Source organism: Acinonyx jubatus, chromosome D2, assembly GCF_027475565.1.
Source record: "Acinonyx jubatus isolate Ajub_Pintada_27869175 chromosome D2, VMU_Ajub_asm_v1.0, whole genome shotgun sequence".
Lineage (NCBI taxonomy): Eukaryota > Metazoa > Chordata > Mammalia > Carnivora > Felidae > Acinonyx > Acinonyx jubatus.
In genome coordinates this window covers 1,840,734-1,863,602 of record NC_069393.1, presented here as the reverse complement: position 1 = coordinate 1,863,602, position 22,869 = coordinate 1,840,734, and the positions used below count along the sequence as shown (strand labels likewise).

The 22,869-nt window shown below is 51.1% G+C and overlaps 1 protein-coding gene across 2 annotated transcripts in view; it reads right to left on the bottom strand.

Annotated features, from left to right (window-relative positions):
* Window positions 1-1,085: 1,085 nt before the first annotated feature.
* The window catches only part of CAPN9 (calpain 9), a 45,676-nt gene continuing 23,892 nt past the window's right edge, over window positions 1,086-22,869 (bottom strand). The window contains exons 8-20 of one of the 2 annotated variants that reach the window (XM_027046973.2): window positions 21,733-21,810; window positions 19,603-19,763; window positions 18,441-18,598; window positions 18,076-18,284; window positions 15,102-15,138; window positions 13,985-14,065; window positions 12,209-12,266; window positions 10,659-10,723; window positions 10,114-10,182; window positions 9,716-9,794; window positions 8,495-8,611; window positions 5,806-5,864; window positions 1,086-2,929 (exon numbers count right to left, since the gene is read on the bottom strand). In XM_027046973.2, the coding sequence (XP_026902774.2) occupies window positions 2,903-2,929; window positions 5,806-5,864; window positions 8,495-8,611; window positions 9,716-9,794; window positions 10,114-10,182; window positions 10,659-10,723; window positions 12,209-12,266; window positions 13,985-14,065; window positions 15,102-15,138; window positions 18,076-18,284; window positions 18,441-18,598; window positions 19,603-19,763; window positions 21,733-21,810 (1,198 nt within the window). In that variant the 3' untranslated portion in view covers window positions 1,086-2,902. Of the gene's footprint in view, window positions 2,930-5,805; window positions 5,865-8,494; window positions 8,612-9,715; window positions 9,795-10,113; window positions 10,183-10,613; window positions 10,724-12,208; window positions 12,267-13,984; window positions 14,066-15,101; window positions 15,139-18,075; window positions 18,285-18,440; window positions 18,599-19,602; window positions 19,764-21,732; window positions 21,811-22,869 lie in introns of those variants that run through there. The other variant, XR_008292105.1, reaches the window with a different exon arrangement.

Genomic DNA, 22,869 nt, shown 5'->3' with positions numbered 1-22,869 from the left:
CTTTCAAGAGTTTTGATCATGAATGATGTTGGATTTTGTTCGGGATTTTTCTGCAAATGTTAAGATGATCATGAAGCTTTTGTCCTTTATTCTCTTAGTATGGAGTATTACCTACATGCATTGAAACTTGTTTGATTGCCTAGTATATGATGTAACCTGGAGAATGTTCCATCTGCTTCTGAAAAAATGTGTACTTATTTTAGATAGAGTGCTCTAAAATGTCTATTAGTCAAATTGCTTGGTAGTGTTATTTAAGTGTCTGCATCTTTGCTGATTTTCTGTCTAGCTGTTCTATCAATTACTGAAGTGGGATATTGAAATATCTAATTGTTAGACTGTCTATTCTTTCAATTCTATGCATTTTTGCTTCATAAATTTTGAGGCTCTACTGTTAGGTAGTGTTATGTTTATAATTGTTATATATTCCTAATGTATTCACATTTTATGATGATGCAATATCCTTCCTTGTCTTTAGAAATACTTTTTTCTGGAAGTTAATTTTGTTTGATAGTAATATAATCACTCTGGGTCTCTTATGGCTACCATTGGCCTGGTATACCTTCCTCATCATTTTACTTCTAACCTATTTGTGTCTTTTTGTGTGAAGTGTGTCTCATGTAGACAGTAGCCATTGAATCTTATTTTTTTAATCCATTCTGATAATCACTGCCTTTTGATTATAGTGTTTATCCATTTATATTTAATATTATTGATGTGGTTGGATTTCGGTCTGCCATTTTGTTTTCTATTCCTCATTTTAAAAATATGTTCCCCCTTACTGCTTTTGTGCTAAACAACTTTTTTCTAGGTATACCATTTAAATTCCTCTGTTGCATTACTTCATTTTTGTTATTTTCTTAGAGGTTGCTTTACAGATTAAGATATGCATATAACTTATACCATCTACCTCGGGTTAATACTTGCTTAATTTCAGTAAAATATAGCAATATTGTTTCAATATATCTCAATTTCCTCCCTTTCTTTTGTGTAATTATTATACCTCCAAGAATGCTATAAACCCAAGGATATAGTGTTATAATTATCGTTTTATATAATCTTACATCTTTTAACAAAATTAAGAGAAAAGAGAAAAGAGGTTTAGAAAAGAGAAAACATATATGTATAGTCTTCTGTCTTTGCCCACAGATACCATTTGTAGTGCTGTTCATTTCTCCTGACACATTCGAGTTATCACATGGTGTCAGACCAACAGATCAGGAGACAGTTGCTATTGAAAAGGTAACTTGTTATACTCACAGATCCCAAGAGGAGGGGGCCTGCCATGTAGGACCATACAGAGACCCCCCGGGATTGCTCAAGAAGTAGAGGGAGCAAGAGGAAAACATGGGCAAGAGTCTTAACTGTGGTTTCCATGGGAAGAATGAGTGAGGCAGAGTAATTTCAGCAGGCTCTGGGGCATAGGGGTGCCCCTAGTTGTATGGCACCTGGCCCCGTGGTGATGAGGGCGAGGGGGGGGGGGTTGGGTAGAGGCCTGGAGTGTGAAAGCCCCATAGAGGAGATGGTTGGGGTGTGGGCTCTGGATTGGGTGGCTTGTCAATGCAAGTTGTTTGCTCTCTCTGGGAATTGACTAGCCCCGAAAGGGGCAGTCCCCCCCAGGGTCAGCAAGGCCTCAATGTGTCAATGATCAAGTGCAAAAACTAGAAAATATGGCTGTTGCACGTCGCTCCTGTCCTGCATCCATTGCTGGGTGAGCTCAGGGAAGGGTTGGGAAGCGAGAGAGAAGACCGTGTTGCCCTGACACCTTCAGCCAGGGGGCAGGGCTCTTGATGAGGTTTTGTTTCTACCTTCATGTTCATCCCAACCATGCTTCCTCCTTCCCTCTCTGAACACCTTTCCATGCCACCTCACCTGCCACAGGTATATAAATAAGAAAGCGAGACCTAGCATTTACTGAGGCAACATCTTATCATGTTATTTTCCATGATCCAGTTTGGTGGGATTTTCCTATGCAGGGTCAGGGAGCTAAAAGAAGGCTTCTCCACCCTGTTCTTCCGCCATCATGGTGGAAATGAATGCAATCCAGTCTGACCTGAATCTGGACTCCCGAGAAGAAATAACATTGCCTTTGGCATTTCTGACCCAAAAGCTTTAGACACAAAGAGTGTCTGGACTGGATGGAGAATTAGTTACCACCTCTTGGAGGAGGAAATAGAGATTTTCGTGTTGTTCCGCTCCTACAAGTAAGCATCCGGAATTCCCTGATGTTTGCCCCCAGTAAGCAAACACACCTAGGATGAAGAAAATGCTTAATTATGACATCACACCTTTCCCTTCTCATCCCCAACGTACTTACAAAAACATTGTCCTGTGGCGCCTGGGTGGCTCAGTTGGTTAAGTGTCTGACTCTCGATTTCGGCTCAGGTCATGATCTCAGGGTTTGTGAGTTCAAGCCCCACATCAGGCTCTGCACTGACAGGGTGGAGCCTGCTCTCCCTTTCTCTCTGCCCCTTCCCCACTCGTGCATGCACACACATTCTCTCTCTCAAAATAAATAAGCTTAAAAACAAAACAAAACAAAAACAAAAACATTTCCTGTGTCGGATGTTTGAGTATAATGATGGATGCTCCGTTGAAGCCAGGGTTCTATGCACCAAGTTACACTTTGGATAATTAGTAGTGGGAAGAGGTGGAGAAGGAAAGGGAAATGCCTGAACCTGAAGGTAAGGCACCAGCCATCTTCGGGAAGTGATTGTACAGAGAAATAGCATAAAATCCGAGGTCAGAGCTGTGTCCATTTCATTCTTCCAAGATCAAGATGGTGGGGCAGGGGGAGGAGAAGGTTGGGTCATGAGAGGAGAGCTCTACACCAAGAAATGTTCTGAAGTTCGTGGTCCAGAAGTCAAGACTCAGCCGGACAGAGTGCGTCCTTGCCAGGGAAGCCTCAGATGTTCATTGTCAGCTTGATGAACTGGGAACAAAAAGGAGAAAGAAAGAGAAGGGCTGGTTATCCCTCTAGGTCCCCGCCAGCACTGGCTTGTTGAGTCCATGGCAACTCTGCTATGCGATTGCCTTGCCTGCGAGTATGGACTTCTGCTTCGACATGAAATATTAAAAAAAAAAAAAAAAAAAAAAAAAAAAAAAAAAGAATCCTCAGCACTTTGTTTTCCCAGAGGTCCTGAGTTCTGAATTGGCTCAAGTCAAGTGCAGACGGTGAGAGAGAGGGAAGTGTGCTTTCTCCTGGCAAAGCAGAAAAGCAGAAAGCCTTCCTGAGGCTCCTCAGCCGTTTCCTCTTTGACGAGGGCCCCCCTCACGGTGAGGACACAGGTGGTCCTCCATCATGTGGAGGCTGCGGGCTCAGCATCCGGGCTCTTTACAAGTGAGCTGGTGGAGAAGTTGCATGCAATTCTCATTTCCTCCACCCTGCCTCTGCCTCCCCGCCCCTCCACCCCAGCTTTCCTATCACAGCATGGTGACGTGGGGGACCGTGCTTGTGTGGGACGTTGTTTTCTCTCCTCTCTGCCCCTCTTCCTGGGCACAGCACGTGCCGAGGCCAGGGTCAGGGAAGGCGGCTGGGTGAAGGATGACGCACAGGCTCTTTTAGCAGAGTAACTGTGGGTGGGGCCAACCCAGGCAGGGCAAAGATCCATTGTTACCTAGGTGGATGGGAAGGGGGGGTCCCAACTGTGGCTCTTGAACTTGGCCGTATATTGGACTCATCGGGGAATTTAAAAAATATCAATGCTTGGGCATGCCTGGGTGGCTCGGTCGGTTAAGCATCTGACTCTTGACTTTAGCTCAGGTCATGGTCCTAGGGCTCTGGGATCAAGCCCCACCTCAGGCTCTGTGCTGAGTGTAGAGCCTACTTAAGATTCTGTCTCCCTCTCCCTCTGCCCCTCTCCCATCCTCTCTCTCTCTCTCCCTCCCCCACCCTTTAAAAAAATGTATCAATGCTTGTGCCCCACCCCCAGAGATTTGGACTTATTTGGTCTGGGTCATGGCCAGGCCACTGGGGTTTTGAAATCTCCCCCAGGTGATGCTAATGTGCAGCCGGAGTTGAGGATGATGGGCTTCAAGGGAGAGAGAGGGAGAAGACTCAAAGATCTTCGACATCTCCATGTTGTCTTGGAGGTGAATAAGGGGCCGGGGGCGGGAACTTACACGAGATGGCTTGGGTCTGCCGAGGGGAGGGCAGACAGGAAAGAGAGCTCGTTCCAGCCCCCACACCTGTGGACGCTTGGTTTGGAAATGACACCTTGACGCTGAGGCAGTGGGATGCTTCTATCATGCATCTGGTGGCCTTTGGCTTCGAGGCCTTTGGCTAAGAGGGTATTGAGTACCACACCTGCCCACTCTCCCCCCGCACTGGGGACAGGCGGAAACTGTCCCTGGCTTAACAGAGGCCAAACCCTGACGAAACTGAGAAATCTGTCTAGGAGTCCCTCTTGTGTTTGTAAAGGACCAGGGTGAGTACGCACATCTTTCTTTGGAATCCTCAGGCTAAGGCCTTGATTTCTCTGCAAATGGTGACACTGAGGCACAGGGCAGGTGAATGCGTCAAAGCACGGCCCACACGGCCATCAACCTCTCCATCTTGATAGTCAGTAAAATGCAACCCAAATCCAAAGTTGCTGTTGAATTTGGAAAGGAGCCGGGTGTCTGCGGTGTGAATGTGAAAGAGGGAGGGGAGGGGAAAGGGCCCAAGGATGGGAAGGAGACAGGCTGCCTCCTTTGCTACTGTTAAGTTCAAGGGAAGACAGAGCTGGACTGGAAGACACGGGGAGGGAAAGGAAAATGATGGGAAATAAAAATCGTGGGAACCATTGGAGGAAAGCGCTCCATAATTTTCTCCCTCCCTGCCTTGGGGCAGGAGGATGACCAGCCAGCACTCGCAAACCTTAGTACGTGTAGGAATCCCTGGGGATCCTCCTAAAACAAGATCTGACTCAGCAGGTCGGGGGTGGGGCTTGGTCCTCTGCATTTCTTATTTGTTTGCGTGATTTTTTTTTTTTTAGTTTTATTTATTTTGGCCACATATAACTGACATGGAACACGTGTGAGTGGAGGACGTACAATGTGTTGATTGGATACGCTTATATGTTGCAGGGGGATTATCACGGTGGCGTTAGCGAACACCCCTTTTAGGTCATGTAATGGTCATGTCTTTTTTGTGGCGAGAATAGTGCAGATGGTGTCTTTTAGCAACTCGGGGGCCTATGGCAGTCCTGTGGGCTGTCGTCCCCACGTGGCACTCTGCTGTTCCTAACCAGCTCGCCTCGGTTAATGCCCATGCTGCGGGTCTGCAGACCACGCTCTGGGCAGCGGGGAGAGGACTGTCTACACCTGGGGCGCCCCTTCCGAGCCTCTGAAACTCTGATCCGTGTTCTGCCCTCCATCGCTTTGGCTGTGGTCAGCCCCTGTCACTGGCACAAGGTGTGTCTTTCTCAGGGTTTTTGAGGTGTGTGCGCGCGTGTGCATAGAATCATGAGACCCGCAGGACAGCATGAGCAAGGGGAGTGAACAAATTGGAGGCTAGAAGGCAGACAGGCTGAGGAACCCGTATGGCAGAAGGCAGAGAAGCAGTCAAGGTTTGCTGGCTCACTCTGTTCAGGTGATTAAGCTCTTTATGCCTCAGTTTCCACTTCTGCAAAACAGGGATGCTATGAATCCTTAGCTCACAGGGCTCTGGCAATGATCGCATGGACTGCTAACCGACTGGTCCCTAAACATATTAGCAAGTTTACTGTTGTCACTGCCCCCGTGGCTCAGTGTAAACTTCACATTCAGTCACGCATTCAGCAAGCGTTTACACAGCATGGGCTCTGCCTCGCGCTGGCCGGTTCGTACCTCGTTTATGTTGAGATGAATGAACTCCTTGTTCTTTGTACTGAGCGCCTGGAACACCCCTAACGGGGAGAGACATGAGAAAGGCATCATTGTGGGGACGGTTCCTTCAACAGGTTCAAGGGTTTCCTGTGACCTTGGGGCCTGCCGGGCTGCGGTGGAGGAACTGCTCCATCTGGTGGTGAGCACGGGTCTTCTAGAACAGCAGGCCAGACTCAGGCTGACTCTGTGGGGATCTCTCGCGCCTGGGGGAGGCTCTTGAATTCCTGGGATGGCGGAGCTGGTGGCCTTACCATTGGGTGGCACCTGTTGTCATCTACAATGTGCCAGTCAGCTGGCCAGCTCCCGGGCCCCAAACATCTCCCCTGTGCTAACTTTTTGGGGAGCTACCGATCCCCTGCAATCTACGGACCTCCTCCCCAGAGAAAGAACACACGTATGTAAAGTTTTGCCTGAGTCTTGAGAGCCGTTCAGCCTCCATGAGCCTCTTACAAGAACATGAGCCCCCAGCTGCTCCCACACATAGGAGCAAAGGTAGGACAGACAGCCCTCTAAGCTGGACGCCATGGCTGAAGCGCTGAATAGCCTGGGGGTTACTTTTCTCTCTGGGCCTCAGTCTCCCCATCTTAGACAAAGTGGCCGAGCCACTCAACCCCGGCTTCCCCTGACAGTCACCCGGGAACTTGAGAAATACAGCAAAAGGGGGGAAGGGTGGCTGTCCTAGAACAAAACAGACAGGGCTGGACAGCCCAATGCAGTTGGGTACCTCCCGAGACCGGCAAGCCAACGTGGAAAGACGGCCTGCGGAAGTTGAGCAGGGGCAGGTCTTAGATGAGGTTGAGGGCTCGCTGAGAGCCTGCCTGTCAGAGATATCGACAGGGGAAGGGACTCAATTTCTGAGGTCTGTTATTAAATAATTCAGGAAAAAAGGATGCGTTAGAAGGACGTCTGAAAGATCAGCAGAACGATCGTTGCTGAGGCTGGTATAAGGCCCTAGAACTCCCTGGGGGAATTTTTATAAATACTGACACTGTGTGTCACCCCCCGGATTCTATTCAGTTGGCCTCCCGGGCAGCCTGGTCATCACAAAACATTATTTTTTCTTTTAATCCCCTTCTCCTATTGTGCCCGTCCCCCCCACACTCCCAGGTCATCAAAAAATGCTAGCCCTTCCCCGGGGGCGGGGAGGGGCTTTGTAGTGGGTGGCAAAGTTTGGAAACACTGGTGCAGGGCACATGGGGACCGATTGTCATTCTTTCTACCTATGTATGAGTAAAAATTTCTAGAGTAAAAAGTTTAAATGATCCTGGGGTAAAACCCTAGCCTTGATATTTTAAAAACGGTCTCCAGGTGGTGAATCTAACGTGAGGATCCCGGAGTAGAGGGTGTTGGGGCAACCGTACCTTCCCCTTAATAGTCCTCTGTTGTAAGAACACGTTGAGCACCCCTTGCTGGGAAGGATCGGCCCAAGGGGACTCAGGACAGGGGCAGTTGAGAGAAGAGAAGCTACGAAGTCTCATCATTTTTAGGTCGGTTCTGGCCACTGCGTGATTGTACTAAGTGACAATCTTTCAGGAGGCCTTCCTAAAATGCACCTCTTACCAGCTGCTGGTGACCGCCTACAGAAGGCGCAACCTCCCGGCTTGGCGTACAAGGCCAAGGACCTGCTTGCCTCTCTCAAAGCACCACGATCAGCCAGCAGAAGTGTCTTGCTTGTCTCCTAAGCCCAGCCCTCCCAGGGATGACAGCCTGGTGGAGACAGGCTTCAGTAGGGAATCACCTGTGACCTAAGTGGCACAAAAGAAGCCGAGGGGGGAGCCCCAGCACCCTAGAACCGAGGAGCACGGACCCTGCCTTGGTTTAACGAGTGCCTTGAAGTCACCTAAGTGAGCACCCTTTAGAAAATGCCGAGCAGAACGGGGCCCTGATCTGTGGGGCCCAGCGCAAAATGGAAACGTGGGGCCCCCTGTACAAAAATGATTAAAATTCAAGATGGCGACGTCAAAGCATTAAACCAAGCGCGGGCCTCCTCAGGGGTGCGGGGCCCCGTGCGTCAGCTCATTTCGCTCCCCTCCCCCAACCCTGACAGCCACCCCGGTCCTGGGTTACAAGCCCCCGGATGCGTTTCTTTCAGCTTCAACTTTGTGACAGTGTGACGAGAAACTGTAAGCCCTAAGGACCCCCTGCACATAATCTCTTGAGTAACGACTCTTGTCTGGGATAACTGGGTCAGCGTTCAGACAAGTGTTTGGACAAGACAATGTTGAGTACAAGACACAAAGGTAGGGTGGAGGGAGGGGGACGGAGGGAGAGGGAGAAGGGGAGGGACTCCCCTGGTTCTGTGTGCTGTGATAGATTTGACCTCAGATGGGGCCTTCCTCAATAAGAGGCAGGAGCCCCCCCCCCCGACCCGTGGCCCTGTCCTCCCACGAGGACACTGTGAATGCACGCGAGGAGAATGGCTCTTAGCAAGCGGAAATGTGCTGAGCCCATAACCCACAGGTCGTGTACGAAGACGCCCCCACCCCCACCCCTCAGTTAACCACACACAGCGCAGAGATCACACGATGACAGCCGTCTGTGGCCTGTCCTCGCCAGGATTTCTGGCAGGTTATCTCTCACCAGCTCCTGGAAGGGATCCCAGGGGTCGTGGCCCCCCTCCTGGGGGCCCAGGGCCCCCGAGGACACTCACGGCTTGCGTTCTCCAGCCGGACCAGGCAGTTGAGGAAGTCATCAAAGCCCAGCTGGAGGTTCTCGTCTGTGTACCTGAGGACAATCAGCTGCAGGAGGCGACCGCTCAGCTGGAAGCCTGCGGGGAGGAGCGAGGAGACCCCAGCCGGTCAAAGGCCGGCCCTGCGGGCGCACCTTTGGGAAGCGCGCAGCGCTCTGTCTGCAAAGTGCAGGTTCTCAGGCCCAGCGGGGGGCCGCTGTCCTCAGACACTGCATGTATCTACTAGCTGACGATGTTTCTGGATGTTTGGTTTACCTGGGAGGGAACCACATTAAAAACTCTGGCAGGGCCCAGGGGGCCTGTCTGTGAGGCATGCTCTGTGAGAAGCACCACGCAGCTTGGCAGGGGCTGTGGGTTGCAGTGGCCTCAAGGCCACGGCTACGTGCAAAGGACGGCCAACCCCAGACACTCAGACCGCCATGGTGGGGACTGCGGGGGGATGAGAGACGCCCCCTGGATCCCGTCCTTTGTGTAGGGAGCTCGTAGATGTTAGGACTGAATCATCTGGTTTGGATTCAGTCTGCTGGTGACAAAGCCAGGGACAGGGTGGCAGATGGCGGAGGAAATCTGTGAGCTCCTCCCTGACCCCCAACCATGGGATCATCCATGATAATCACCGTCCTAGAGTGCAATTAGAGGCTTGGAAGCACCACAGCCTGCCACCAAAGGGCCACACGTACCCCCGCTTGGCCAGGAAGCTCGGCCAGAGGCTGAGAGAGGGGGTGAGGCTAAGTTCAGCCCTAGTGGGTACATTTGAAAGACTCCAATATTGCACAGCAGTTTAAAACACGGGTCCCGGTGTGCGGGAGCGAGTCCTGAGCCCGAGGCCTGCCTCCGGCACTGACAGGGCTGTGCTCTTAAGAAGCATGAACTCAGGGGCGCCTGGGTGGCTCAGTCGGGTGAGCCTCCGACTTCGGCTCAGGTCATGATCTCGCGGTTTGTGAGTTCGAGCCCCGCGTGGGGCTCTGTGCCGACAGCTCAGAGCCCAGAGCCCGCTTCAGGTTCTGTGTCTCCCTCTCTCTCTGACCCTCCCCCGTTCATGCTCTGTCTGTGTCTCAAAAATAAATAAACATTAAAAAAAATTAAAAAAAAAAAAAGAAGCATGAACTCAGGTTAAAGACCGGCCACCCTCCAGGGCACCAGAAGCAAGTGGCTTCTAGTCTCTTCTAGGCTTTTCTTTACCTGTGGCTTTCAGGGCAGTCCGCAGCTCATAGGAGGACATGGTGCCAGACTTGTCAGCATCGAACTGAAGGAACAGGTTCTACAGGGAGGACAGAGGCATTGAGAACCAGAGGGCACCAGGGGCACCAGCCAGTGCCAGCCCGCGCGGGAGGACAGACTCCTCACAGGGTCGGGCGAGGCCTTCAAAACAGGCGGGTCCCTGTGATTTCCCTTTCCAATTTGGGCGCCAGCGCTGTGGTACTTTGCTAAGCCTGAGACGTGATCTTGGGAATGGAAATTCCACCATAATTACTTCCCTTCTGCCCTCTCCTGGCTGGCAGCACCTTGACCGTTTAGAACCCCCTCCTGCTCTAGGCTCGCGCAATCCCCAGAGGCCAGGCCCCGGCCGGGTTACTTACTGTCCACTTCTGCAGCTTGTCCCAGAACATTTTGAACTCCGCGAACTCCAGCTTCCCGTTGCCGCTGGTCTGTGCCGAGAGCATTAAGGAAGGAAGGGAAGAAGGCAGGTGAGCCGGGCTTCAACCCAGTGCCTCGTAGGACTCCAGAGATGAAGGGGCAAGGGGCTGGCCCCGGGGGACTGGGGACACAGATCCAGGGCTCTTAGGGAGGTGGCTTAATTACAAACCATGCATCTCTGAAGAATGAAAACTGCAGGGGTGAGATGGGGAGGGCACCAGAAGGCTCGAAAAAGCACATTATAAAAAAAACTCCCTTTATTTTCTTAGAGGGGACCCCAAAGTGGTAACAAGATCCCCAAGTCCCTTCAAAACCTTCCCCCCACTGGCCAGTTCGGGCCTCTTGATTTGGTTCCAATTCTAGGGGCGGCCATCTTGGGTTGTTCCCCGAGGAGACGCCTAGCCTACCCGTGAAGGAGGCCACATTCTAGAAAGGTCCGCACCGCAAGAAAGCACAGCTATTTCTGCCCATGAATTTGGAAGGATACGTCCATTAGAGAAATGATGTTTTTACAGGAAATCAGGCTGAGCTTCTTGAATTTGACGTCCTTTTCTGAAATCACACACGGAAGCAGAATTCATGGGACATGTGATAAGATAAACCTATTTCCAGCTGCTGGAAGTCCTACGGTGTGGTCAGATCTGGGGCTGGTGAGGGGGACACGTGGTCACTCCCAGGATGCTGGTGACAGTGGAAACTGACAGGGCCCTTTGTGAGGAAAATTTGCTAAATATAAAAAAGATGCCTTAAAAATGAAAATATCTTTCCATTCCTTATCCTAGTTTTAAGACTCCCAAGCAAAGAATTACAAATTAAGATTTTTTTTTTATCATTTGGTCATTAATAATGGCAAACATTTAGAATGGAAAGGGGCAACAATGCAAATGTCTCCCCGTAAGGAATAAACGACACCTGGTATATTCCTACAACGAAACATTATCTGGCCACAAAAAGGGATGCAGTGATCCTGGTAAATACTACAACGTGGATAGATTTTGTGAATGTTATGCTACGTAAAGAAGCCCATGAAAAAGGACTCCTTATTACGTGATTTTTTTTTTCCTAAGTAGCCTTCATGCCCATCGTGGAGCCCAACACGGGGCTTGAATTCACGACCCTCAGATCAAGACCTGAGCTGAGATCAAGAGTCGTCGGATGCTTAACCGACTGAGCCACCCAGGCGTCCCACATGATTCTTTTTATATGAAAAGTCCAGAATAGGCCAGCCTAACAGAGACAGAAAGTAGATAGGTGGTTGCCATGGGATGGGGGCAATGGGGAGTGACAGCTACTGGGTACAGGGTTTCTTCTTGGAGTGATGGAACGTTCTAAACTTGGTGGTGGTTACACAATTTTCCGAACATCCTAAAACCCGTGGGGGGTGAATGGTATAGTAGGTGAATTGTATCTCAAAGCTGTGACATTAAAAAATAAAATTGTCAAGGGGCACCTGGGTGGCTGAGTCGGTTGAGCATCCGACTTCGGCTCAGGTCATGATCTCGAGGTTCACGAGTTCAAGCCCCGCATCTGCGCTGACGGCTCAGAGCCCGGAGCCTGCTTCGGATTCTGTGTCCCCCTCTCTCTCTGTCCCCTTCCCCACTCGCGCTCTGTCTCTCTCTCTCTCTCTTTCAAAAATAAATAAACATTAAAAAAATAAATAAAAATTGGATCTATAATTTAATGACAATTATGTGTGTGCACATATATCCACACACTGAGAGATACAGACGACACATACACGAAGATACACACATGTATCTTAACGGTGGTTATTTATGGGCAGTTGATTATTGGTGGCTTTGGTCATTGTCTTGGGGCTTTTCTGACTATTTTAGAATTTTCTGCCATAACGGGCTTCGTTTTTGTAATCAGGAAAGAAACAACAAAAGCTATTTTTAAAGTCTACCTAAGGCCAGCCCTGGAAAGCAGGGAACCTGGGAGCGCTGGAGGGGAGCCAGGGGGTATGCAGTCACAGGTCACACGTCCCCTCCATAGGAGCCCTGGGGTCCCCGATGGGTGGTGGGTATGAGCACTTACTCTTTCGCAGCACCGCATTTAAAACATATTCCAGTTTCTCTGCAGTTACCTCCATGTCCTGTGGGAGAGGAGACAATTGCTTTTGATGGCCCATAGCACCTTCTTTGTTAGCTGCTTCCAGTTCTGAGCTTGATTTGGCTCAAGCAATAGCCCGGCCCTCAAGGACCTTGCCACAGGCCCGTGTGCCCACGTGAGTGACTGCAGCCCGCTGAACTTCTCAGGGACTATGGCCAACCCAGAAAGGACGGGAAGGCTGGGCCCCACAAGGCAAGCTTCCCCACTGAGCTAAAGTTCCCAGGTGCTTATGTCAGAGCACATTTATGTCTGGTTCTCCAAGCCTCTGTGCAGCAGAACTGCCTGGAGAGTATTAGCAATGCGGGCATGGATTATTCCCATGGATTATTTTCAAAACCTCCAGGGTGAATTTCAGAACCGCTTCTCTAAGGCCGTCTGCTCAGTGCACTAAATCTCGGCATCGAGGACACTGAGAAGCTGGTTAGAGATGGGGAGGTCCAGGCCCCGCCCCTGACCTCCTGGTGAGGAAATCTGCATTTTCCCAGGATGCTCAGGCGATGTGTCTGTACGTGACTGAGCAGCGTGGACTTAGGGCTCCTTCTGTCCAGGGTTTTGAACCAGCATGCGAAACAATCACCTGTGAAGTTACTTCCGCACACACCTGCCCAGGTTCCACCCTGGAGCTTCTGAGGCCCAGGTGCTTTTTGGTCGTCAATACAGTTTGAGAGAATCTCCTGCAACATTCCTCACTTCCCTTTCCAACCCGGATCTCCAGTTCCAGCAACTTCTGTTCCTCCTACGCTGGGAGGGGGTGCTCACCCAGGCCCGTCCTCCGGATGGCATCAGATGCCGGAAGTTAACCATTCACTCCCTTCCCCACCCGGCCAATCAGCCCTGGAAGGAGAACAGATGGCCGCTTTGCCTGCACAGGCCCCCACTTTTCTCCACCCAGACTGTTGTCCCCAGGTCTCCCTGACCTCCCGTTTATGGCACTGCTTGAAATCCCACTGTTAGGGCTTCGACCCCAGGGGCAGGTGTCACACGGGTTTTACGATTCAGGAGCCCCATTGGGGCAGGAAGCTAATGAGGTCATTAGCACCGGCCATGAAATGGTTAACTCTATTTATGGCTACCAGGGAACATAGGTGGGGACAGTTTCTAGGAGAACGGAGGAGGCGGGGCCAGGAGATACCCAGGGCCCCCAACAAACAAGCTAAGTACTGAGGGGGCAGGGATGGGGTCGGGGTCAGAGAGCAGGAGGTGAGGGACAGATCCTCTCCTTCCCCAGTGGCTGGCCCTGGCCCGAGCTGCCAAACCTGGCCACGCTGCTGATATCACTGGACAGAAATCATGTTTGTAATTTAACAGTGATGTCCAAGCAGCACCACCCTCCCCCGGAGCAGAGAGAACATTTTAATGGCGGTGGTCTATGGGTAGAGTTCAATGAGCCACGTCTTCCAAGCTTTCTCTAGCCTTTCACAGAATGCCTCTGGGCCGGGCTGAGCTCCTTTGGGGGCTATTACCCCACGGACAGTGGCAGACCGGCGTGAGAGTGCGGTGGGGGAGGCGGTCCTGAGAGCCTCTCAAGGGACTGGGGCTCGTCTTCCAAGTGACCTGGGCTGGCCTCACGTTGGAACTAGGTCCGCCAGGCCCCCGGGAGGCGTTGCTGACCAGCACCCTGCTGCATCCCTGGGCAGAGGAAACCAGGGCCCTGAGCTCTGCAGAGGATCAAGGCCAAGTGCAGCTTGCGGCCAGCCCTACCTCACCGGCAACTTGTTCAAACAGGGCCCAGAACTGCAGTTGCTCCTCTGTCTCCTGGCCAGCTGGTGTCGGCTTCGGAAGCTAAAAAAGCAACCAGAGGAACTCACGTTGGGCCCCACGAGAAAGGAACTTGCATTTGCTTTCCCAAAGAGATAGCAAGAAAAAAAGAGGCCCGCCCTGGAGACGGTGTGGCCCCGTTGGGATACGCTGGGACCTCGCTGCTGTGTGGGCAGGGTGGGGGTGGGGGACAGAACTGGCCACCGTCTGTGGCATTAGGAACAGCAGCCTGATTCCTTGCGACGGCTCTTGAGAGGGAGAGTCTGGAAGGACTAATTAGTGGGACTTTGCAGGTAAGAGCGACAAAGGAGGCCAGAATCCTGACCGAGTTGGGGTTCCGGCCAGGATGGTCACAGCCCCCTGTCTGACCCTCACCACTCTTGCTGCTTGACTCTTACTTGCTTCACCATCTGTGTTGACAGGTGGTAAACTCTTCGAGGGCAGGAGTCTGTCTCTAGCCGGGAGCCCAGGGCCTCGTACGTGGAAAGAGCTCAGTAAATGTTTTGGGTGTTTTGTCCTGTGCGGATCCGAGCTGACTTGGGAAGCGTCAGACTGTTCCGGCTACACCTCAGCACCTCTCGAAAGTCTTAGAGCCCTTGGACAAGTATAAAACCCGCCCCTCCCTCTCCCCCTCCCCACACACGTATCGTCAGGAAGAAGTAACGTGTTGCCCTAAGTCCGCTGTAAAAGAATCCACCAGCTACTCTCGTTTTCCTCTTATCGCTTAATTTTCTTAAATTGAATGCGCTTTAAAGATAATTCATCCCCTTCGGAGGCAGCAGCCACCTCTCAGGGAACAGAGCGAGTTGGTTAGCACAGAGAAAGATCGGTCCAGAGCTTCCTTCCGGGCACCTACCTCGTCCCCGTGCCTGGTCCTGGTGGGATACGAAAGACTTAGAAGGTACAAAGCCTCTTCTCCAGGAGGTTAGAATCGAGGTACTTACCTGATCACAGATAAGACACTCCCCAAACTCCAAAGTTTTGAATGATGCTGTGACTGAAGGAAGCTTTCAGGACAGACACTGAATCCCACCCTCCAGAGTAACATGAGAAGGCTCACCTCGGGAAGGTCAATGTTCACATCTCCATCCATGTCCCTGGGTGGGGCGGGGAGGGGGGCAGAAAATACACCGACTCACTTGTGGATTCACTTCCTCCCTAGGATCTGCAGCACTAACGGGGCCCCAGAGGGCTTGGAAGGCCCTGGCCCATTGAAGCCCTTCTTTTTCCATGATGTTTATGTGTCACAGGGTCTGCAGACCCCCTGCGTTGACCTCCCTCTCTCTCCCCTATCACTCAGACCCTGCCCAGCATGAAAATGAGAGGGAGGCAGTGTAGCCATCAGCCAAGGAGAACTCGTAAATCCTGGACTTCTAGAAGTAAAAGAAACTACCAGCTACCACCCCCTGTTTCCTGGATGCGCTTTCGCAAGGGATATTTATGAAGTGAGGGTTGGGCTGTGTGTGTACGTGCCTATGTTTGGGGAAAAGAGGAAAACTAATGGAAAGGTTTATTTTGCTGTTCACATATTTAGGGGAACCGATAGTGTTTGGAAAGCAATAATATTGGCAGCAGGAGGGGGCTTCAGCTTTTAGTGAGACGAAAACATTTGGAAGAATCCAATCTTACAGAGGAAACTCGAAGCACTCCCCAAGAAAAACTGCTAAAAATTCAGAGGGAAGACCCATAATCAAACATTAAAATGGAGCCCAGATTGGGGGGTGGGCAGAACTGGCCGCTGCCTGTAGCATTAGGAACTGCAGACTGAGTCCTTGTGAAGGCTCTTCAGGGAACAGTCTGGAAGAACTAATTTAAATTAGTGGGACTTTGCAGATAAGAGCGACCAAGGAGGCCAGACTCCTGACCCAGTTGGGGTCCCGGCCATCCCCTGGGCATGCACAAGAGAACCCTTTCAGAACTTTTTAAATTGTTTAAGATCCTCTCAAGAGGACGAGGCCAATGGCAGTAGAGGTCACTGTGGTTCTTCAGTTACTGAGCTACAGAGCTGGTGTGTATGCTCAAGATCACAGCAGACAAAAGTACTTCGTTTGGAGGCCCCTGGGTGGCTCAGTCGGTTAAGCATCCGACTTCGGCTCAGGTCACGATCTCACGGTTCATGAGTTCGAGCCCCACGTCAGGCTCTGTGCTGACGGCTCGGAGCCTGGAGCCTGCTTCGGATTTTGAGTCTCCCTCTCTCTCTCTCTACCCCTTCTCTGCTCACACTTTGTCTCTCTCTGTCTCTCAAAAATAAATAAATATTTAAAAAGAAATTTAAAGTACTGTGTTCAGGGCAAACGTGAGTATGGACCCTAGTTCTGCCATATGTGAGCCTTCTATGAATGCCTGGGCTCTGATCTCACCCCACTGTTGGGGCAGGGAGCATAAAATGTGGGATGGGCACAGCCTGGTTTCCCTCTCTTGTTACGGCTGCCCACAAAAATCGCCCATCTTCACGCCTCTCGTACAGGTGCTCTTGCGTGAACAGACACGGGGCTCGTACAGGTGCTCTTGCGTGAACAGACACGGGGAAATGTACCCTCAGCTTGCACTGGCATCTGGGAGAAGGCCGGAGGACAGCTCTCCAGCAGGATTTTTTAAAAAAATTTAAGATCTTATTGCCCCTATTTAGCTGATGGGAAAGAACCACGCCTTTTGTAATCAGCTCGGGAAACCCAGCCAGACTTGAGAACCGAGAGTATTCTCAACGCCCGCCACCAGTCCAACTCCATGCCATGAAACACAAGATAAAACCGGAGGCCACGAAGTCACCGCTGACTCCATCTTGTTTTCTCAGGTCGGTCCTCAGTGGGGGGGTGCATCTAGCTCAAATACAGAATTCTCTGCGATCCCTCGAATGCCTCTAGAACGTCGCCCTGATGGCGAAAAGGGCAGCAACGGGAAATTTTTTCTTAGAAGTATCTGATACGGTCTAATTTTTTGCTAAGACGCTGCAAAAGGGAGGCGGCAGAAAGTCGGGTGTACAAAATGGAGGGCAGACTTGGGTAAGGTAAGCACTTGACCATTGGCTTTGGTGATTGTAAGTGCCTGACATTGCGTTCTGGACTGTTGAGGCATCCGTTTCAAAGATCCTCATCTCAAATAAACACATCGCGAGCGACATGGCTAGATAAAAAGCCCAGCTACCCCACCCATGAGGTTGCCCCTTTTTTTTGAAAGCTCCGGTAGACCATTTGACCCACTGGTTCCTTTGCCTTCAAGCATTTTAATTCACCAATAGTGACCCTTTTGAAACTCTAGGCTCCTACCCTCGACCCCAATAAAGGCAGAACCCCAGGCCTGTGCACACGCTCGCTCTCTCTCTCTCTCTCTCTCTCCCCCCTCAAGATATTGCTGTGTGACTCCAGGGGTGCTGTGTACCCTCCAGAACCTGTGAGCAATAAACCTTGTCCTTTCCAAGTTCCCTGGGTCATTGCTGAGATGCGTCTGCCCTCAACGTTGGCTCCAGCTGGGGAACCGTCTGGGGGCCTCGCCACAGGGAGTACAGGCCCAGGTGAGTGCCCTCAGATGTTCCTAGCTGATGGCATCACTGTCCCTAGGCTGAGACCGACGACCCCAAACAACTTGGCAATATTTATTAACTGACACTGAAAGAGCAGGTCGTGCTAGAAACTTTCTAGAAACCTGTTCTAGAAGGAACTGGTCATTGTAATAGCCACCCCCCTTCACTTTGCTCAGAAATAAGTCCTAGCATTTCTAAATGTGGGTCCCACTCCAGAAGCTTCTTAGACATAGGGTTTGGAAAATGAAGCGCCCCACCCGAGGGGGTCTGGTGAGCATGATTCTGGAAGTGGTTGGAGAGAGCAGCTTTTCAGTGGCCTGTTTGAGGGAAGGAAGGAGCAGAACCAAAATAGAAACGTATCCCACTTTGCAAATGGGTGAAGAGACCTTCCTGCCTGCTTTCTCAGGTGTGTCGTGGAGAAGAGAAGAAAGGGGTCAAGGCTCCAACAGTCCCCTGGTGACTTCTCGGGGATTGAACCACTAAATGAAGAGGGATTCTTGAACCTGTTACTCACTGGGTGATAATTTTCTTCTCCGTAAAGATCCTCAGGCAGAAATCAGCTTCCTGATGGGGCTCAAAAGTGCTGGGTATCAGGATATACTCCCCAGGGGGCAGCTGGAAGCGGTTGGAGACTTCTCTCAGGTTGATGAACGTTTTGCTTCTGGCCCGGGAAGCATGGTACCTGAAGAAGTCTTTGTTCAGGTGTTCGTCTTTGCGGGGGCTCTGCAGTGGGAACGTAAGAGGGTGGTTCTAGAAGGAGGGCCATTGGTCTTGGGTATTTGGACACAGTTTGGGGACTGACCATTGAGTCTCAGGCATGTGGCTGAGAATCCAGCACGTAGGTGGTGGGCTCTAAAGCTCAGCTCGGTTCCTACCCACCTGGTAAATGGCATAGCCAATGGTCAGCATGTCGGCACCAAACCTCTTGAGTTTCCTTCGATCTTTCTGCATCAGGGCTACAAGGAAAGTGCAGTCCTCTTGCCCCTCATCTTTCTCAATCAAGGACAGTTTTATCTGTGGATTGGTCCAGAAGGTATCTGCCATTGAAAGAGGTGAATTATTTCGCCTTCCTTTAGAAAAACACAAAGGACACCCCCCTACACACACACACACACGCACGCACCATCCACCCCCACCACAACCTCCCAAACCCGAGAAAGTCATTCATTTCTTCTCTCCCTGTTCTGATGGCCTTCGTGCCCTACTTCCCATAATCCCAGTGAGAATGCCAAGTGCTCTCCCTTTTCATTTCCACCTTCTCTTGAACCATTTCCCACAGAACTTTTAAAAGACATTCTTCTGGGTCTACTCAACTACAGTTCCTTCCATCTTATTTTGTCCATGTGGTATTTCAAAGGAGAGTGCGGTGCCCTTGGAGTTGTGCAATTGGAACAGAATCCACCCCACTCCGGCTCCAAGGGTGAACACTGAGTGATTTACGTTCACCCCTGTTGCCTCAGACAACTGGAACAAAGCCAACCAGCGTGTAGCATTCACGAGGCAATATGGGCTCAAGGAATTCCCAGTAGAAGGGAGTTGAGGACCACTGTTGGATGACCCTCAGGAGCTCTCACTGTTCATGCAAACGAGGGCTCAGGAAGCCCTGAATGCTGCTGCCAGCCCTCCTGTGACTCTCAAGAAATCCAGACTGAGGAAAAAGTCAACAGAAGGAAGAGGGCAGAGCAGAGGATTACAAACCAATGCGTTGACAGAACTATGCCTGAAGGCCACCCCGCTTCTCCTCTGAATTTTTCAGTTATGTAGGGGAAAAATCCCTTTTTATTGCTAAACTAGAGTGAGTTGTGTTTTCTATTATTTGTGATGGAAAAGAACCTAATTTGGAAAACAAGAGAGTTTCCTTGAGCAATTCTTATCCAACTTCCTGCTCCTTCTTTGCAGCCCTCACGGGCTATCTCTGAAATCCTACCGTCTAAACTCTACACTTCAGGCTTTCTCCAGGGTCCTGGCCCTGATCCACTGACGTACCCCAGGTTGGACTGGACACTTGGCAATGACAGAGAGTGACAGGTGGACGACCAACCTAGAAAATTGCGGCAGCCCCCGGCGGTGGAGCCCCGCACCCAGCTTCCTTGATGGACCGTCACCTCCCATTTGTGGACAGCATCCTCCTCCAGGGCGTCAGGAGTCAGGTTGCAGATTTCTACCTTGTCAAAGTGGGTCCTGAAGTCCCTAAACGCCATCCTACAACAAGGTGGAGAGACACCAAGGCGTAGGAGGTGATGGTGATGCCATGATCCACTCAATCGCTTAGTCATCTAACCGACCACTAGTGAGTGTCTGCATCTGTCCTCAAGACTCAGGTGTGGGCAGACAGAAAATGCACAAAGGTAAGGAAAACCCAGAGCCTCTGTACTCAAAATTCAAGGTAAATGCATCTCTAATTTCCAATTGAATGGCTTGTTAATCTCTCAAGCTTGTGGATCCTACGCGTTTTCCACAAATTTCTTTGACTCATGACCTCATGGTTCCTGAAGCAGGCCACCAAAGTTCACCCATCAAAATGGGCCAAGGACTGCAACCCACTCCTTCCATCTAGAGTGGGGTGTAAGCAGTGTTGTGTGGGTCAAGGCTGTTGGAAGTGGGGGTGTCTTCTCCAACTTTTCCTGATTTTCCTCTTCTGCTGGCTTCCTGCAGGTGACTGTGTGACCCCAGGGGAGGGGGGAGCCATACAGAAGAAGGGGCTTGGGTTCCTGAATCACTGCACAGAAAGGGCCACCCACAGAATAAGGGTGTCTTCCTGGACTGTTATAATGAGTGAGAGATAAACTGTATTGCATTTGAGTCTTTATACATCTTGAGTCTATTTGTGACAGCAGCTGGTGTTACCTTAAGTCATTGGTGCCTTGAAGCATGGAGCTGCCATGACCGAATTCTAAAATATGTGATATCAGCTTAGCATATGGGCAGGTTTCAAGGACATATTGGAGATAGAAAATGGATATTCATGTTAGGAATGGCAATATATTTATTAAAACTGTAAAAATAGGGGCGCCTGGGTGGCTCAGTCGGTTAAGCGACTGACTTCGGCTCAGGTCATGATCTCGCGGTCCGTGAGTTCGAGCCCCGCGTCAGGCTCTGTGCTGACAGCTCAGAGCCTGGAGCCTGTTTCAGATTCTGTGTCTCCCTCTCTCTGACCCTCCCCCGTTCATGCTCTGTCTCTCTCTCTGTCTCAAAAATAAATAAACGTTAAAAAAATAAATTAAAAAAAAACTGTAAAAATATGGAAGACAGAGGCTGTGCTCCAGGGGAAGAGAATGGAAAAAGCTGGAATATTCATACGTACCGGTTTTTGCTTAGGGTGTTTAAGAAGGTATGTAAGAAAGAGGTGAGCTCAGGTAAGAATTGACTGGTTTGCTCACCAGGGAATAAAGCTAGAAATCCGAAATTTGTGGTCTTACACAGGGGAAGAGCCAACTGTTTTCTGAACCCCACAGGAAGAAATATGATTTAAAAAAAAAACTTCTAGAGATGAAGGTCCACTAAAAACTTTCAGTTAGGGGCGCGTGGGTGGCTCAGTCGGTTAAGCGTCCGACTCTTGATTTGGGCTCAGGTCATGACCTCACGGTTTCGGGGGATTGAAAACCACGTCGGGCTCTGCGCTGACAGTGCGGCTCCTGCTCGGGATTCTCTCTCTCCCTCTCTCTCTCTGCCTCTCCCCCACTTGTGCGTGCTCTCTCTCTAAATAAATAAATAAATAAACGTTAAAAAAAAACAAAAACAAAAACCTTTCAGTTACGCCAAGAGATTCCACCCTGTGGAAAGTTCAGATTAGGAATGTTTTGTGCCCACTTCAGTCTATATTCAGCTCTCAAGGTCGCTGCCTTCAGGGGTCCTTGTCATCAAGTGGGGCGAGGGAGTAGCCCCAGGGAGCAGTGGGGCTGCCTGCCTTCAAATTCATGGTGCAAACTCGGATGATGGGTAGTTCGGGGGAGGGGTGCCGGGCTGCAGACCCAGGCTCGGCCGCACGTACAAATCAAATTCTCTGCCAACCTGGGTGAATGCGAGGGGGTTGAGACAGATGCATTCGCTTTACCAGAGAAATCAAACAAAGACAGACAAGGGAAACATGCAAGTAAGCCAAGGGCCATAGGGGGCTCTCATACCCGTTATGTCGTTAATACAGAAAGGAAAACAGAGGCCAGCACTGTACCAGAATTCCCCGTCGTCGAGAGAGGTGTGACACAGGCGCTTCTGCTCAGCTGCCCCGACCGAAAGCCACTCGGAGGAACTAGGGATAAGCAAAGTCAGGCTTTAGGTGGAGGGTCTTGCGCAGCGGCCGAAACAACACTGGCCTTGGTGGAGAGGAGTGTCCCTCCTGGGGAGGCAGGGTATGCAGCCATGTGGGGAATGGTCCCGGTCAGTGACTGCTCCCTGGGCCCCAGAAATGTCCCAGGGGAGCTGGAGGCTGGTTGAAAAGTGAGCGTCCAAAAGCAGCCGATGGAAAAGGCCCTTGGGGTCATTTGAACCTCCTCCATGGGGGATTCTCATGGGGCCGTCCTAGGATGTTGAACACCAGCAGGGTAGCAGAAACTTCCAACTGGAAGCCACGAGTGGACTGAATTGCGTGCCCGGGAGCATCTCCTGGCCTCGCCTCTTCGTTTGTAAGCGACGTTTTGACAAGTGATGGTAATAATGCCTTATGTTCACCTGGGCTTGAGATTCCACACGTCAAACACCTTCTTTACGTGACTGTGCTAGGAGGCCAGGTGGGGATCTGTGAGGTTCACGGGCCCATTTCGTGGACCAGGGCACCCAGGTGGGCAGCCGTCACCACCCGCCTCCAAACCCAAGAGTTCCACCTCGCCTCCGAGTTCGCTGTGTCTCCGCGACCCCTGCAGCTACCCCCCAGAGAGTTCAGGCTGAGTCACCACCACTGTGGTGCTCAGCCAAGGCTGCCCACCTCACCCACGCCCTGCATGGGCCCCTCCCAGGAAGAAGGAGCCCCTCTCCAGGTCCAAACAGGGTTGGAACAGCAGAACTAAGCGCCATTATTTTCTTTTTGAACCATTACCTTCCACGGGGCTCACCCCCCCCCCCCCCCCCCCGATAGCGGGCAGACTGGCTAAGGAGCACTTTCAGCACTTCCGTCGTAACAGGGGGTCAGGATCAGGAATCAGGATGGGGACCTGCCCTCCATCACCCCAAGGCTGAGCGGGAGTGTCCGGCCTTGACCCCAGCAAATGCACTCTCCTTATTTCGCCCTCTGCGTGTTTCGCGGAAGGAGAAAGGGGCCCCTCGCTCTTTTACACCGCGTGTTCTCTAAACTGAAGGACGCGATGAGCCTACG